A 17,527-nucleotide genomic window follows, 5' to 3' on the forward strand; every position below is an offset into this window, starting at 1 on the left:
CCGGCGATGAAACGGAAGGTAAGGTGAGCATAATATGTGTACCTTCCGTTCCATCGCCGGCCTCCTGGGTCCTGTAGTTCGCCGCTCTAGGCTGTGTATTGGCAACCATAGCAATGAAGCAGGGACTTCCTCTGTCACCGCTACTCAAAGACAGCGCGCTGACCAATCTGAGGCAAGTGGCTCCTTCCTTTGACGTCAGCGCTCTGCCAGCGGAAGTTCCTCCCTCGTCGTGATGGTAACCCGATACACAGCCCGTACTAGCAAACAGCAAGTCCCAGGAGACCGGCGATGGAACGGAAGGTAAGGTGAGCATAATATGTGCGTGTGCTTCTGTGTGTTTGTGTGAGTTTGTGTGTGTTTTTACATGTTTGTGTGTGTTTGTGCATGTGTGGAATGACACAATAGGGGACCAGGATGGGACATTTAACAAGTTGTGGAACGAATTGTCTGCATTGCAATGATTTCCTATGGGAAATCTTGCTTTGCTTAACGAGTAACTTGGTTAACAAGCACACTCCCAGAACGGACTGTTCTCATTAACCAAGGTTCCACTGTATGTGTTTCCCTTTTTGTATTGAATTACTGAAATAAATTTGTCACGCCGCTGAGGCGAGGAGATGTTTCTGTAAACTCACTGTACCACCGGGTGAACAGTGGCAGCAGATTAGCCGATACAGCAAGAGACTGGAGAGAACTTTGAGGAAACCAGAAGATGGTTTATTTAAAGGGATGGTGAACAAAGCTGATGATGAGAGGGCCCAGAGGGTCACGACGTTGAGCACCGCCGGAGGAGCAACCAGAAGGAATCCCCTATACAGGGATTATGTCGGCACAGCCCCAGAATGTCAGGCAGCCGCTTGCCAAAGGGACGACTCAAATAGTCCGTAACAGTTTGTACTAGAATGTGGAATGCCGGCTCACTCAGAGGAAATCCGAAATGCTTTGCACCATCCTGGTGAAACGGATCTAGCCAGACAAGCAATCCGAGATACTCTGCACAATCCTGGCGGAGCAGATCCTGCCGTAGAAAGAATCCGGAATGCTCTGCACCGACCACTGAGGTTAAACAGCAAAAGTAGAATCCGAGGCATGCAGTGTAGCCAGGAATGACGGGCCGTCAGAAGGAGATACTGTGGAGAGAAAGGTAAATATCTTGCAGAGCAGAGCACAGTCAGTGAGTACAGAGCACAGTAGTAGAGGGCCTGAACCCTAGCAACATTCCAAAGGAATGAGGACATTGCCCAGGCACTACCCATAGAGAAAAGTTGCCTTGTAAACAGTGCAATCCAGCAATTATGATCAGCACAACAAGTAACAGGTATAGTGTTCCTTTAACTTATAGCAGAGTGTGGTGCACGCTGCCTAAGCGCGCTCCCAAAGGATATGCTAACAGAACGCATGTTCCGGGAAGAAAAGGAGGCGGGTGAACGAGCAGCACCGCAGACAGGGTGAGTGACACACCGCGTAGAAGCGGCGGAACCAGCATCTGAAGCCAACCCTGATGCAGGAATGGAGGTGCGGGGGAAACGTCGATCTCCTTGCCCTGGGGAGACCGACCCCATGACTGAGGACATGACAAAATTAACATTTTGATGATATTATAATTTATTGAGATGCACCTGTACTTTGCAATTCTGAAAATTGGAACTGGTTTTGGCCTTGTAAGTTCAATCCAATGCTTATGTGTAAAAGTGAATGCCATAAGGATGTAAGAAACGGCCATATAATTTGCTTCCAAATGAAAAATTAGTTTATTTATGGATGTAAATAGGTCAGTTTTTATTATATGATCGTGTGAACTTAGCCAAACTGTTCAGAGATTCTGTGCTGTGGCATTTGCTATATTCAGTACATGTACCAGCTTGTATTCTACTACAAGAGCGCCAAAACGACTGTGCCTAATGGTCGTCCCCACTGGCAGACACAAACAGAACATTATATGGGTCCTTTGCTCATCAAAAAGTACAATTCCACCAGAGCTGGAGTTAGTAATGGCCCCCTTACTTCTTGGGCCATTGCATCAGTGATGTGTTCGCCCCTGGTCCTATGAGACATTCAATCATGAAACAGCAGCATGATGTAGAAAATGATGCGTAAATTAGTGAGCTCTGTATATATTCATCCTGACTACCACTAGATGGTAGTATATACTTGTGGTTAAATTGAACAGATTTCACAATACGTGGCCATGAAGCTGTGAGGTTAATAAGAAATGTCTCTTCCGAGGTTTTCTGCTGATACCAATCATAGATTTCTTCGGCATGAAGACTATAATGCAATAAAAATGCGGGATACTTACATTAAATTCCTAATCTTTATGCTTGGACTCCCATAGTCCACCCTAACATATATGAGAACAGTAATGCTATTGGGATAAGTACCGGCACACAATGGGATATCATGAAATATAGTCTATTTCCCACTTCCTGAAACCTTCTGAAATAGAAAATAGATATAGGCAGACTCCAAACTTGTGGGGCATTTAATAAAAAACTTCAAACCTTTCTTCTTTCTTCACCTTAGGAAATAAAAGGCATGGTATGTACTTTATTTGAAAACCCAAGTTGTACGCACTTTCCATTGCATAGTTCCCTATGGGAAAGAAAAAACGCAAATAATACAGGAACATGAAATTGCGTGTCACTCAAATATCTAGTCGCACATGTTAAGTTGCCAACTTAGTGAATTTATATTGCTTTAAGGGGATTGACTTTCACAGTAATAGTAATCCAAAAATAGATTCTTGAATGATGCGCGCTCAGGAGCTGAGCCCGCACCATACCTGCTCACTGCTGAATGCCTCTATCAATATCTGACTGCAAAACTTATGGTATGCAATCCCAGGCGCGCTGCTCGACATAATCGGAAGTTGCTGATGGGTTGCTGTGGCAGACGGGGCCTCCTGAAACCCTCCTTGATAATACTTCACTGATTTTCCCTATATACTGCAATAATATCATATTGAAGTAAATAGAAATGTAATCAGATAATCAGAGATTCAAGTTTCTTTAGAAGCTCAGAGCTATGCAATCTCCACACTTCATCGTTGCTTAGGGGGGCAAGCACTCCTCCTCGAGAGACAGTTTTTGTGAGGACCTTTGTCCTGCCAGAAAACATTAATGACCTTTCAGTATTTGTACTGAGTCTACACTGTTATCACTATATCAACATATTTACATAAAAAGGTAACAGTTCATTTGAACAAGCACATGACTCAGAAATGTGAGAGCCATGATTAGAACTGCTCTGTGGAAGCTGCTAATGCTGCCTGCTGGGGGAATGTGATTCTTCCGAGTCCTGTCACAACCTGAGATGGAGGAGGAGGGGGGTTAACAGCGTGCGGTATAAATAAATAAATAAATCTTTATTTTTATATAGCGCTAACATATTCCGCAGCGCTTCACATACATCAGGATATAGAAATTAATGGGCTGGAGATAGGTTGGCCAGATTCTGGGCTGGCACTAGGAGCTGAGCTCCCTGGAAACAAGCTGCATACTATGTAAGATAAAAGTTCTCATTGCAAGAGAATGACTGTATATAGTCCAGCTAGTCCTGTGGTGATAAGCTCCTGAAGATTGGATTTATATAACAAAACACAGCTGGATAAGTGACAGATCACTAGAATCAGGCTCTCTGTCCTTACATAAGGTGCTGCCAGATTAGACAGCAAAGAACCTGCTAAGAGATTCTGGAATTGTTTGTTCTTTCTTGATTTCCTTCACTTGGATTTTTTTTTCTCCAATTTTCCAGTTTTAGTATTTTAATTGTGCAATTCAAAATTATAACTCATCCTGCTAAAAAGCCTCCATTCAAAGGGCCGTATTTGGCATTTATACTTCTTTAGACCCGCAACACACATCCGTTTTTTTTGTACGTGTGCGGTACGTATTTGCACGTACCGGAGACACGTACACACGGAGACCCATGTTATTCAATGGTAGATGGCACACACACGTAAAATCACACGGAACGTGTGTCCGTGTGGTAAGTACGTGTGTGCGCTTTTTGACACGGACAACATGTCCGTTTTTGGCCGGCATCACGCAGGCATGGACCCGCTAAAGTCTATGGGTCCGTGCCTGCACGGACCGCACACGGAGTATGTCCGTGTTCAGCACGTTTTGTTTTTTTTTTGTTAAATTCAGTATACTTACCTTTTTTCATGATGTTCTCAGTCATACTTACATTGGCGCTCGGTCTGTTTCTTCCCCCGGCTCATACTTACCGCTCCCCGATCACCAGCGCTGCGAGGAACAGATGTGCAGAGAATGCGCGGCAACAATTACTTTGAAAAAGCCGACCGCTCATTAATCAATCTCGTATTCCCTGCTTTCCCCGCCCACAGGCGCCTGTGATTGGTTGCAGTCAGACACGCCCCCCCACGCTGAGTGACAGCTGTGTCACTGCACCCAATCACAGCAGCCGGTGGGCGTGTCTATACTGTGCAGTAAAATAAATAAATAAATAATTAAAAAAAAACGGCGTGTGGTCCCCCCAATTTTAATACCAGCCAGATAAAGCCATACGGCTGAAGGCTGGTATTCTCAGGATGGGGAGCCCCACGTTATGGGGAGCCCCCCAGCCTAACAATATCAGTCAGCAGCCGCCCAGAATGGCCGCATCCATTAGATGTGACTGTTCTGGGACTGTACCCGGCTCTTCCCGATTTGCCCTGGTGCGTTGGCAAATCGGGGTAATAAGGAGTTAATGGCAGACCATAGCTGCCACTAAATCCTAGATTAATCATGTCAGGCGTCTCCCCGAGATACATTCCATGATTAATCATGAAGGTGACCGGAGCAGCAGCAGACACCGCCGCTCCTGTCAGCTCCACGCGGCAACTGAGGTGAGTAGCGCTATCAGCTGTATCCAGCGGTGGCCGCGGGTAACCTCAGTGACAGCTCAGCTGATCGCGCGGCTGTCTTCAGTTGCCGCGTGGAGCTGACAGGAGCGGCGGTGTCTGCTGCTGCTCCGGTCACCTTCATGCGACGCTGGACCATCCTGCATTACGCCGGACATGGAGGGCTTTTTGAGGCTGATTAAATTGGTGAACCAGGGAATGTGTGTGTGTTTTTTATTTCTAATAAAGGATTTGTTCGGGTGTGTGTGTTTATTTACTGAAACTTACAGATTAATCATGGAAGGTATCTCGGGGAGACGCCTGACATGATTAATCTAGGATTTAGTGGCAGCTATGGGCTGCCATTAACTCCTTATTACCCCGATTTGCCAACGCACCAGGGCAAATCGGGAAGAGCAGGGTACAGTCCCAGAACAGTCGCATCTAATGGATATGGCCATTCTGGGCGGCTGCTGACTGATATTGTTAGGCTGCGGGGCTCCCCATAACGTGGAGCTCCCCATCCTGAGAATACCAGCCTTCAGCCATATGGCTTTATCTGGCTGGTATTAAAATTGGGGGGGGAACACACGCCGTTTTTTTTTAATTATTTATTTATTTATTTTATTGCACAGTATAGACACGCCCACCGGCTGCTGTGATTGGGTGCAGTGACATGGCTGTCACTCAGCGTGGGGGGCGTGTCTGACTGCAACCAATCACAGGCGCCTGTGGGCGGGGAAAGCAGGGAATACGAGATTGATTAATGAGCGGCCGGCTTTTTCAAAATAGTTAAAGCCGCCGGAGTTTTAATAACAGCTGAGCAGCGCCGCACCGGAGATCGGGGATCGGTGAGTATGAGAGAGGGCTGCTCACTTCAGTCACTCAGGGGATTAGCGGTCACCGGTGAATCCTGCACAGGTGACCGCTAATCAGGACGCGACACAGACAGAGCCGCGGTATGACAATGAAGTCGGGTGAAGTTCACCCGAGTTCATTCTCATCGCGCAACTCTGTCTGCTGTCAGCCGACATCTATAAACGACATTGTGCATCACAAACACGGACATTCCACGTACACATACACGTTCATGCCACACACACACACGGTCATTCCACACGCACAAACGGACAGCATACGCCATCAACACGGATGTCATACGTACCGGAGAAACGCCCCTAAAAACGGAACACGGACCCAAAAAACGGACCGTAAGACACGTACGTTTTTTTTTGCGGAAGTGTGTTTTAGGCCTTAGGCACGTTAAATGGTCACATACCCTACTAGTAAGTCAGAATAAAGTTTCCATACCTTTAAGATTAAAGCGCCCATACACAATTAGACTACAATTAGCTGAACTATCTGATATTGACATAGACAGGGTTTGGCAGCCAGTTTAATGTGTATGGGGCACATGACAGATGATTGCTGGGGGAGGTAAGAATCCAGGATGTTGATTTTGTACTCCAGAAACTTTTGTTCTCTAAAAGATAACCTGCCACCAGAGATGTCTGGTAGAAACTCTCACATATAGAACACAGAAGTTCTCAGAAGAGGTAGCGCTCCTGTGTATGGGAATGATAGGCAAGATAGCTGCCGACTGAAGAATCATCCAAACCATCAGTGGGCTGACAGCTATCTATAGTGTACGGGGGCTTTAGTTAAACATTTGTTCAGCTGACATACAACCTCGATTTCAAAAAAGTTGGGATACTATATAAATTGTAAAGAAAACTAGAGTGCATTGGAAATCGCTTAGGTCGGGGTCAAACAAGCAAATGAAATCGGATGAGTGCAATCCGATAAAAAATCAGATTGTACTAGGCCTTATGTTATTCAATGATGCAGGTCAGAGCTGTGTATTTTTTCTCAGCTGTATTCCGCATGAAAAAATGCAGCATGTGCGATTGCACGCGTATTCAGATGAGACTCACCAATTCGAGTCTATGGGTGGTAGAAAAAAACAACAATTACAGAACACATACTGTATCATAAGTTTAAAGTATGATATATTTCCGTTTCATTTAAGAAAAAAAAGAACTCCTGTCCTTTTCAATACTGTACCTGTTTTCCATAGTGTTCCCCTCTGTATTCTGCGCCCCCTCTTCACACTACCTCTCTCATGCTGCTCCCTCTGCATACTGTGTCCCTTCTTCAGACTTACCCCACAATCTGCGCCGTCACATCACCTCTCGCTCTGTATACTGCCCACTTATACTGTGCCCCCATAACTTCTATTGAATATTATATTTGTAGATTTGGAGCCTCCAAGGATTCAGTGTCCAAGTGTAAAGGAGAAAGTCGCAGAGCCAAATAAACTTACTGCAAGAATCTTCTGGGACACTCCTGAAGGACGGGACACGGCAGATGGAGTCCTAACAGAGTAAGTCGTATAATTAATTATACAACAATAATTATAATTATAGGTCCAGCTCTGCCCCCATCTATTTTGAGGCCTCCTGGCCCGTAGTGAGGTGAGTTACCAGAGTAGGGACCATCCTGAATGGGTACACCTTGTCCCGGTGGGATGGCTTTTATGCTTTTTTATTAAAAACTGTTAACTAAGAATCCTATATTTTTTGCACGTGTTAATATTTACTTACTGCAGAGTTTCAATGCATTGATTTTATTTTAGATTATATTTGTTTGTTGGTGGACATGGTGTTGATATGGACATGCGTAGTGTACTTATATTCACAGGTGTTCTTGTCCATGTTTTTTATTTAGGTTTAAAAATTAGTAAAAATCATACAGTCTGCAATGAAATTAATCAGTTAAATTAGTTCATGTATCTGTCTATAGCATATATTTATCAAAATACCACACATTAATGTCCAAGACATTCAGTAACTTGAAAACAGTGGGAAAAGTACATAAAATCTAAACTCAAACTAACTTTCCGGGTGGTAGAAATACTAAAGAAGAAAACCATGTGTAATAATTTGAAGTTGTAATAATAAACCACAAGAATAGTTACATATGTTCAAAAAAGACATAGGTCCATCAAATCAATCTTTCTCCACCAGTTATACATTTTTCATTGCTAAATTATTTACAACCCACAATGTCATTTACTGTGAGAAAAGCATCCAATATTTAAATGCTGTTACAGAGTCTGCGATTGTTAATGCTTGCTTTAGGGCATTCCACAATCTGACTGCTCTTACTGTAAAAAACCCTTTCTTATTTAGCTGCCAAAATAAAATATGTGCTGTCACGAACCACCGGGGGGGTCACTCAGAAATCCCCCGCGCTGGCTACCAGTACGTCACAATCGGGGGGTAACAAGTGGGGGTCACCCCTCCTTTATACCTCCCGACCGACAGACAGAGCACGTGATGCGCTCTCTAGCGCCCCTCTTATAGTCAGGCCAATTATGGAATTGTCCGACAATAAGCAAGGAGGCCGCTATACTACTTATGCCGATTATTGAAGGGTCCCCGGTGAGAGTAGGGTATATATTCCCCCGACCTCCGCGGGCGGAATATATAAAATCTCCCCGAATCTCACTGGCCTCCCCACAATAATCCTTGGCACAAACTCGCTGCCACCAACCGCTTCACGGTAACTATTAGCCGAACACACAGACGTGGGATTCAAGATCGAGATAACAGAACAGCCCAAGATTAATTATATAATTTAATCAGCCTAAAGCACACTAGAAACTACAATATATACAATAGGAGATCTACAGAATATACATATGTCAGAGTACAGTTACAATCAAAGCATGGGTTACAAACAGGCATACACAGTTCCAGCAGTTACCTTGTGCGTCTGGCCACAGGGGGGCGCCGTGAACCAGGTTTCTAGGATCCTTCCCACAGATGTTTCCTACACGTGACCCCCAGCGAAAGAACACTGGAAAATGGCCGAAGTAGGGTTATCAACCTGGGCAAATCCAGGTCCCCTCCTACCTTAGTGACCTCAGAGGGAGCACTGCTCCACCCCTGGCTGGAGTTATGGACAATATCCACAACATGGAATATGGGCCATAACTTTGCCTGGGAGCGTCGTAGACGGACGCCAACGCTCTCATTGTGACAGTTATGAATTTAGCTACAGAACGAGAGGACTCATGACTTGTCTACTAGTTCCCCATTGGCTGATATCACGCCTGGGGTACTTCCCAATGTCCTACTCCCATAAAAAAGGTGTGCCAGCATCGTCCGCATGCAGAGACACCATTTTTATGGTTGCCATATTTATCGGAAATATGGCTTGCGAGATATGAACCATATTTTCCTGGAGTCGTTCTGTCTGGATACTTCCAAGCTTGCTAATTAGATAGCAGCCCCTACCACAGGGTCACGGCAGGGAGTCATCCTGTGTCCATTGTTCCCACATCATCTAATCTCCATATCACAGGAGATGGCCATGGAGGTGTAAGTGGAACACAGACCAGTTCCTTTGACACCTATCTGCTAAACAAACCGTTTATCCCTGTGGTAAATTTTCTGATTGAAGGAGTTGTGTGAAGGAAAGGGGGGGTGACACCAGGAGAGGGCTTCCTGACATAACTTGAATATCATGATTTATCGTCATATCTCCGGATTTACCTCACACCTCCCCCCTTTTGAGGGCGCTAGGGGGCAGCACACTCCGGTGTTCCCCCGTGCGCCCGTCCGCGACCTCTCCTTGTCGGGACAGCCCGTCTGCGTTACCGTGGTCACGGCCCCTTTTGTGTCGAATGGTGAAGTTGTATTGCTGGAGCGCCAGGCTCCATCGCAACAACCTGCCATTCGTCCCGGAGACAGTGTGTAACCAGCTGAGGGGATTGTGGTCCGTCTCCACGATGAAGTGGCGCCCGTATAGATAGGGTTGCAGACGCTGCAGGGCCCACACTATGGCCAGGCACTCCTTTTCCATCGTGGAATAGGCCACTTCCCTTGGTAACAGCTTCCTGCTCAGGTACAAGACTGGGTGCTCTTGGCTCGCAGAGTCCACCTGGCTGAGCACCGCACCGAGGCCGAAGTCACTGGCGTCGGTCTGTACTACAAACGGCCGCGTGAAGTCGGCTGCCTGTAGCACGGGCGGGCTGGACAGGGCGTCCTTTAGGGCCCGGAAGGCTGTCTCGCAGTCCATTGTCCAATCGACTGCAGAGGGCAGCTTCTTCTTGGTGAGGTCCGTCAAGGGCTTTGCCAGGCTACTATAGCATGGAACAAACCTCCTATAGTACCCAGCGGTCCCCAAGAAGGACATCACCTGCTTCTTGGTCCTGGGGGTGGGCCAGGATGCGATGGCTTCCACTTTCTCAGGCTCGGGCTTCAGTGTTCTCCCGCCTACCCGGTGACCGAGGTACTGGACCTCGCTCATGGCCAGCTGACACTTTCCCGGCTTGATGGTCAAACCTGCCTGGTGGATCCGCCTGAGCACCTGTGCTAGATGCTCTAGGTGATCTTCCCAGGTGGGACTGAAGACGGCAATGTCATCCAGGTACGCGGCCGCGTACCCTTCAAGTCCCTTGAGCAGGGTGTTGACCATCCGCTGGAAAGTGGCAGGGGCATTCCTCATCCCGAATGGCATCACCGTGGACTCGTACAGTCCAAATGGGGTAATAAAGGCAGAGCGTTCCCTGGCCTTGCGAGTCAGGGGGATCTGCCAATATCCCCGGCTCAGATCCATGATGGTCAGGTACTGAGCCCCGGCCAACTGATCGAGCAGGTCATCGATGCGTGGCATTGGGTACGCATCGGCGACCGTGACAGCATTGAGCCCCCTGTAGTCCACGCAGAACCGAGTGGTTCGGTCCTTCTTAGGGACGAGGACTACAGGCGAGGCCCAAGCGCTGTTGGATGCCTGGATCACCCCCAGCTTCAGCATCTCGTCAATCTCCCGGCGCATGTGTTGCTGCACCTCCAGGGAGACCCGATATGCTGAACGCCTGATCGGGGGATGATCCCCAGTGTCCACGTGATGGACAGCCAAGTCAGTCCTTCCGGGCTGGTTGGTAAACAACCCCCGGAAGGGGTGTAGGGTGGCCCACAGCTGGGACCGTTGGTCCTCCAAGAGCTGGTGGCCAACCTCCACATCCTCAATGGATCCGCCTGCCCTAACCTGGGCTAGCATATCCAAGAGGGTTTCCGCTTCTCCTTCCTCGGGCAGGTTGCACACGGGGAGCGCACATGCCTCCCGCTCATGATGTGCCTTCATCATGTTCACATGGAAGGGCTTCCGCCTTCCACGGGCAGGGTCCAGGGTGACCAGGTACGTCACAGGGTTGAGCTGCTGGTACACGAGGTATGGGCCTTCCCAGGCTGCCTGAAGCTTGTCCTGTGGTACGGGGACCAGTACCCACACCTTTTGACCCACTTGGTAGGTCCTCTCACAAGCGTTCTGGTCGTACCAACGCTTCTGATCGGCCTGGGCTTGAGCCATATTGTCGTGTACCAGTTGCGTCACGGCCTGCATTTTGTCCCGGAAGCGCATGACATACTCGATAACCGACACTCCAGGGGTGGCCAAATCCCCTTCCCAAGCCTCTTTCACCAGAGCCAGGGGGCCCCGCACACGTCGCCCGTACAGGAGCTCAAACGGTGAGAATCCCGTTGAGGCCTGTGGAACCTCCCGGTAAGCAAATAACAGGTGTGGGAGATACCGCTCCCAGTCACGCCCGTGGGAGTCGACCAACATCTTAAGCATCTGCTTTAGGGTGCCATTGAACCGCTCGCACAGGCCATTAGTCTGTGGATGGTACGGGCTGGCCACCAGATGTCGCACCTGGACTTGCTTACAGAGGGCCTCCATCAGCTGGGACATGAATTGGGTCCCCCGGTCAGTGAGCATTTCCTGGGGAAAACCCACTCGGGAGAAAATCTCCAGCAAGGCGGTGGCCACCTTGTCAGCCCGAATGGACGACAAGGCCACTGCTTCTGGGTACCGGGTGGCATAGTCCACTACCATTAGTATGAAGCGTTTCCCGGAGCTGCTGGGGATGGCCAGCGGGCCGACCAGATCCACAGCCACCCTCCTGAAAGGCTCATCGATGATGGGCAGAGATACCAGTGGGGCTTTGGGGTGTGGCCCCGCCTTCCCCACTCTCTGACAGGTTTCACACGAACGGCAGTAGGCAGCCACATCGGCCCCCATTTTTGGCCAGTAGAAATGCTGGTTTAACCTGGCCTTGGTCTTAGCGATCCCTAGGTGTCCGGCCATCGGAATCTCATGTGCGATCCGCAACAACTCCGTCCGGAACGGATAGGGTACCACTAACTGTCGGTCCCTGGGCCACGCCTCCGGTGAACCCTGCTGGACCGTGACCCGGTACAGCCGTCCTTGGTCCCAGACCACTCGCTCCGGGTCCGAGTCCGAGGGAGGCTGTGCCGCCTGCTCCTTTAGAGCTTTCAGGCTGTCGTCAGCTTCTAACGCTGCCTGAAACCCCTGACTAGATGTGGCCAGAATCGACGAGACTGTCACATCTTCGGTCAGTACCCCGGGACCTGTGTCCTGGCCTCCACCTGACTCGGCTGCCACTTGGTCAGAAGGGGAAGAGCTATCGGACCTCCGGGAGGCCCCTTGGCTTCCAGCACTCCCACTGCGGGTGACAGCGGCCACAGCTGCTGCGACCGTGGGTCGTGCCTGCTCCTCCTCCATTCCTGACCAAGTCGCCGGTTCAGGCAGACCTACCTGGCTTCCTGACACCCCGGTTGTGGGGGAACCCTGCACCGAGATCTTACCTGGGAGCACTTCCGCTCCGGGACCGGCCCCAATCTCACCTGCCTGTTCCCCCCCTGCAGCAACAGAACCCCGCTGTGAAATCTCTGGGGACCCCACATTTGCTGTGATAGCCCCCACCCCACACACTGGTCCTCCCCCTGCAGCACCCTGCTCTCTGCTTATCCCTGCAGAGGGCAACAGATCCCAGCTCACTGGCTGATCACTTGTAGAGGCATTGTCACCCCTTTCTCTGACCCCCTCCCCTGTCACAGCTGCAGCTGAGTGTGTGTCTATGGTGTCTATGCAAGCAGAAAAATCAGAGTTCACTCCCTCCTCCCTTACATCATTCATAGATAACACATTAACATTGTCCGGAGGCACGTCAGTACTGGCTGAAGGGTCAGCCCTTGGGGGGGGCCCAAACTGGGAGGTTATCTGCCCCAAATCTGTCCCAATATCATGGTATATATGTCTCCCATTCTGGTAAATATGTCCCCATCCTGGTTCCCTTCCTGGTAGATATGTTCCCTATCCTGGAATATATGTCTCCCATCCTGGGCCCCTTTCTGTATATATGTCTCCCATCCTGGTATATATGTCTCCCACCCTGGCATATATGTCTCCCATCCTGGGCCCCTTTCTGGTAAATATGGCCCCATCCTGGTATATATGTGCCCGATCTTAGACCCCATTCTGGTATAGTATTTATGTCCTCCAACCTAGTATATATGTCCTTATACTGGACCCTTTTCTGGTATATATGTTCCTCGTTCGGCTCTAATACATGAAAAAAACATTCTACTCTCCTTCCTTCCCTCCTACGTTGTGTGGCATCCTCCTCTGCAGCCAGCGCAGTAGCCTGCTGCTAATATCGTTGTGCCTGTGATGGCGATGCATGACATCACTGACATGCGCTCCAAGTCATGGGCATGCCAGCTGACAGACTCTGTTTGGCTGACGTCATGTATTGCGGTGCAGGGACCCAACAGGTCTCTGCACAGCAATGCATTTCGGTTGGATGTGTGTCATCAGACACAAATCCAGCTGAAGCAGTAGAAAAAAACACCAGCTCACCCACTTGGAGTTCCATAAGAATCTGACCAGTGCACGGACATCAGCAGGACCCACTGAAGTGTGAATATGAAGAAAGGAATTTCCAGCATCCAGGTTCCAGATTATTTTAAAAAACGAATTTCTTTATTCCAAAATGATTTAAAAGGTCATTCCATATGTATAAAAACAAGTGGCAATTATCAAACAGGTACGTGTTTCGGAGGATCACCTCCTCAGTCTGAGACCGTCTCAGACTAAGGAGGTGATCCTCCGAAACGCGTACCTGTTTGATAATTGCCACTTGTTTTTATACATATGGAATGACCTTTTAAATCATTTTGGAATAAAGAAATTTTTTTTTAAAAATAATCTGGAACCTGGATGCTGGAAATTCCTTTCTTCAAATCCAGCTGAAGTAGGTGCTGGGGTCAGCAGGCCTCTTTCACGTTTGGTCCTAGTCGCGACCTCTGCAACCATAAATGTTATGCTCCTGTGGCCATGTAGGTCTAAAAGTACAAGATATTAAAAGTCCCAAAGACTTGCAGCATCAAGATTTCCCATTTAAAAAGTATTTGCTTTTGACCCTCCAAGTACACTGGAATCGAACCAATGTATGGCAAGTGCATCAGTTTTATTCAATACTCTCTGCCTTTCACTACCTTAAATTACAATTTTAACCTCAAACGTTGCAAGCACCTAACATAACAGAAAGTAAAAATATCAGTAAAAGAGGTTGTGCCACGACACACTTTGCCGTTAAAAGCTGCTAAATAGGTGTAAATGTTCACAGAAAATGTTTAAAGCGAATAACATGAATAAAAAATACCATTGTGTATGTTCTCTGATTCGTCAAAAACGCAGCATTTATAGTACAAGCAAAGTGGATAGGATTAATGCAAATCTCCTGCCCACTGAGCTTCTTTTTTACGCTGCATAAACTGATCTGCGGTGCGTTTTTCCAACCTGCAGGATGTCAATTTGTCTTACGGGAACGCTCAGTTTTCAGTGCGGAATTTCCCGGTCTACTTGCATTAGATGCGGAAAATCCGCAGGTAAAATAACGCATATTCTTTATTATTTAGTGCGTTTACGCAGCATAAACACACCAAAATACACATACAAACAAAACATCATGTATCAATAAAGTTGTTGAATCACAGGCAGCCGAACAAACAGGAAGTTGTCCAAAGCAAAGACTTCAACGTCCCAATACACACAAACACAAGTATACAGACGCAAAAAAATATATATAAACATTTAGCAAGATAGAATAGACAGAGATAGATTTTCTGCAGATATATAATGTCACAACCCCCCGACATATTATACACTTGCACCCTTTAGTGCCTCTCATGTGGCACTAAGCGTGAAACTCCACTTCTTCTTCAGAACAGGCAGCAAATTACTAATAATTCGGTGCTTGTTCTGAAGAAGTGGATTATCACTTCAAAACACGTAAATAAAGCACCTTTGCTATCATACCAGTTTTGGACCTTTGGTTTATCTACAGCAGCTTAGATTTTTCACTATCCATAATAGCCACAGGCTCTGGCATTGCACTTCCCACCCGGCCTCCTGATGAACCAGCATCTTTCGAAGATGTAAACATGTTGATGCCATGCTTTGGGACCTTTAATTTTGATTATTATTGGGCTTGGTTTAGTAATTTTTTGGTATTTGATATATGCTTCAGTATAGGGCTACATGGTACAGCACGGGAGAGTCAATGTAGAGCGGGCACCAAAACTTGCGTTGCCTTTAGGGTGCATGTTAGTAGCAAATTAGGGCTACCTAGTGTTCTAGTGCTTTTCTATCCCTCTATGTATATATATATATACATTGTTTTCCATATAGGAGTGCTGTCAATGGTATACCGCCGTTATGCCTCCTTTTATACCTAATTTTTTGCTTGAAGTTTACACCTTTGTCATCTTTTGAAGTAAACATCCTTTGTGGTGTATACTTTTGCAGTGTATTGCTTTTATTCATTTTTTATACACCTGCACTTTTTTGCACCATCACTTGTGTATACAGTCATATGAAAAAGTTTGGGCACCCGTATTAATGTTAACCTTTTTTCTTTATAACAATTTGGGTTTTTGCAACAGCTATTTCAGTTTCATATATCTAATAACTGATGGACTGAGTAATATTTCTGGATTGAAATGAGGTTTATTGTACTAACAGAAAATGTGCAATCCGCATTTAAACAAAATTTGACCAGTGCAAAAGTATGGGCACCTCAACATAAAAGTGACATTAATATTTTGTAGATCCTCCTTTTGCAAAAATAACAGCCTCTAGTCGCTTCCTGTAACTTTTAATGAGTTCCTGAATCCTGGATGAAGGTATATTTGACCATTCCTGTTGACAAAACAATTCCAGTTCAGTTAAGTTTAATGGTCGCCGAGCATGGACAGCACGCTTCAAATCATCCCACAGATGTTCAATGATATTCAGGTCTGGGGACTGGGATGGCCATTCCAGAACATTGTAATTGTTCCTCTGCATGAATGCCTGAGTAGATTTGGAGCGGTGTTTTGGATCATTGTCTTGCTGAAATATCCATCCCTTGCGGAACTTCAACTTCGTCACTGATTCTTGCACATTATTGTCAAGAATCTGCTGATACTGAGTTGAATCCATGCGACCCTCAACTTTAACAAGATTCCCGGGGCCGGCATTGGCCACACAGCCCCAAAGCATGATGGAACCTCCACCAAATTTTACTGTGGGTAGCAAGTGCTTTTCTTGGAATGCCGTGTTTTTTTTGCCTCCATGCATAACGCCTTTTTGTATGACTAAACAACTCAATCTTTGTTTCATCAGTCCACAGGACCTTCTTCCAAAATGTAACTGGCTTGTCCAAATGTGCTTTTGCATACCTCAGGCGACTCTGTTTGTGGCGTCCTTGCAGAAACGGCTTCTTTCGCATCACTCTCCCATACAGCTTCTCCTTGTGCCACGTGCGCTGTATTGTTGACCGATGCACATTGACACCATCTGCAGCAGATGATGCTGCAGGTCTTTGGAGGTGGTCTGTGGATTGTCCTTAACTGTTCTCACTATTCTTCTTCTCTGCCTTTCTGATATTTTTCTTGGCCTGCCACTTATGGGCTTAACAAAAATTGTACCTGTGTTCTTCCATTTCCTTACTATGTTCCTCACAGTGGAAACTGACAGTTTAAATCTCTGAGACAACTTTTTGTATCCTTCCCCTGAACAACAATGTTGAATAATCTTTGTTTTAAGATCATTTGAGAGTTGTTTTGAGGAGCCCATGATGCCACTCTTCATAGGAGATTCAAATAGGAGAACAACTTGCAAGTCACCACCTTAAATACCTTTTCTCATGATTGGATACACCTGCCTATGAAGTTCAAAGCTCAATGAGGTTACAAAACCAATTTAGTGCTTTAGTAAGTCAATAAAAAGTAGTTAGGAGTGTTCAAATCAAGAAATTGATAAGGGTGCCCATTCTTTTGCACCGGTCAAATTTTGTTTAAATGCGGATTGCACATTTTCTGTTAGTACAATAAACCTCATTTCAATCCAGAAATATTACTCAGGCCATCAGTTATTAGATATATAAAACTGAAATAGCTGTTGCAAAAACCCAAATTGCTATAAAGAAATAAGGTTAACATTAATTAGGGGTGCCCAAACTTTTTCATATGACTGTATATCTTGTCTACCTTGTTTTAATGCATATCCAATAAATTGTTTTTGTCTATATAAAAGGGATTTTCCAGATACTACTGAGAACGTTGGTCATTTTTCCTTCTATCTATCCTATATGTAAGTTTACCTCTGACAGCGACAAAGTCTGTTTGAGTCAGTTTTCCTGCACAGAAGAGTCTTCCTGATCACAAATGAGTAGGAGGTTTTTGTGGGCGTACTAACATGCTAATGGATACGCAGCAACCGCGCCCATCCTTCACTGTTTATGGCGGCTGGCGGAGGATGGATGCGCAG

At 46.7% G+C, this 17,527-nt stretch overlaps 1 protein-coding gene across 2 annotated transcripts in view; it reads left to right on the top strand.

Annotated features, from left to right (window-relative positions):
- Nucleotides 1-17,527, top strand: part of SRPX (sushi repeat containing protein X-linked) — a 237,066-nt gene that overhangs the window by 170,040 nt on the left and 49,499 nt on the right. For both annotated transcript variants that reach the window (XM_075333515.1, XM_075333516.1), the window contains one exon: nt 7,100-7,226. In XM_075333515.1, coding sequence (XP_075189630.1) covers nt 7,100-7,226 — 127 coding nt within the window. The remainder of the gene's footprint in view (nt 1-7,099; nt 7,227-17,527) is intronic.

This window comes from Anomaloglossus baeobatrachus, chromosome 2 (assembly GCF_048569485.1).
Source record: "Anomaloglossus baeobatrachus isolate aAnoBae1 chromosome 2, aAnoBae1.hap1, whole genome shotgun sequence".
NCBI classification, from domain to species: Eukaryota; Metazoa; Chordata; class Amphibia; order Anura; family Aromobatidae; genus Anomaloglossus; species Anomaloglossus baeobatrachus.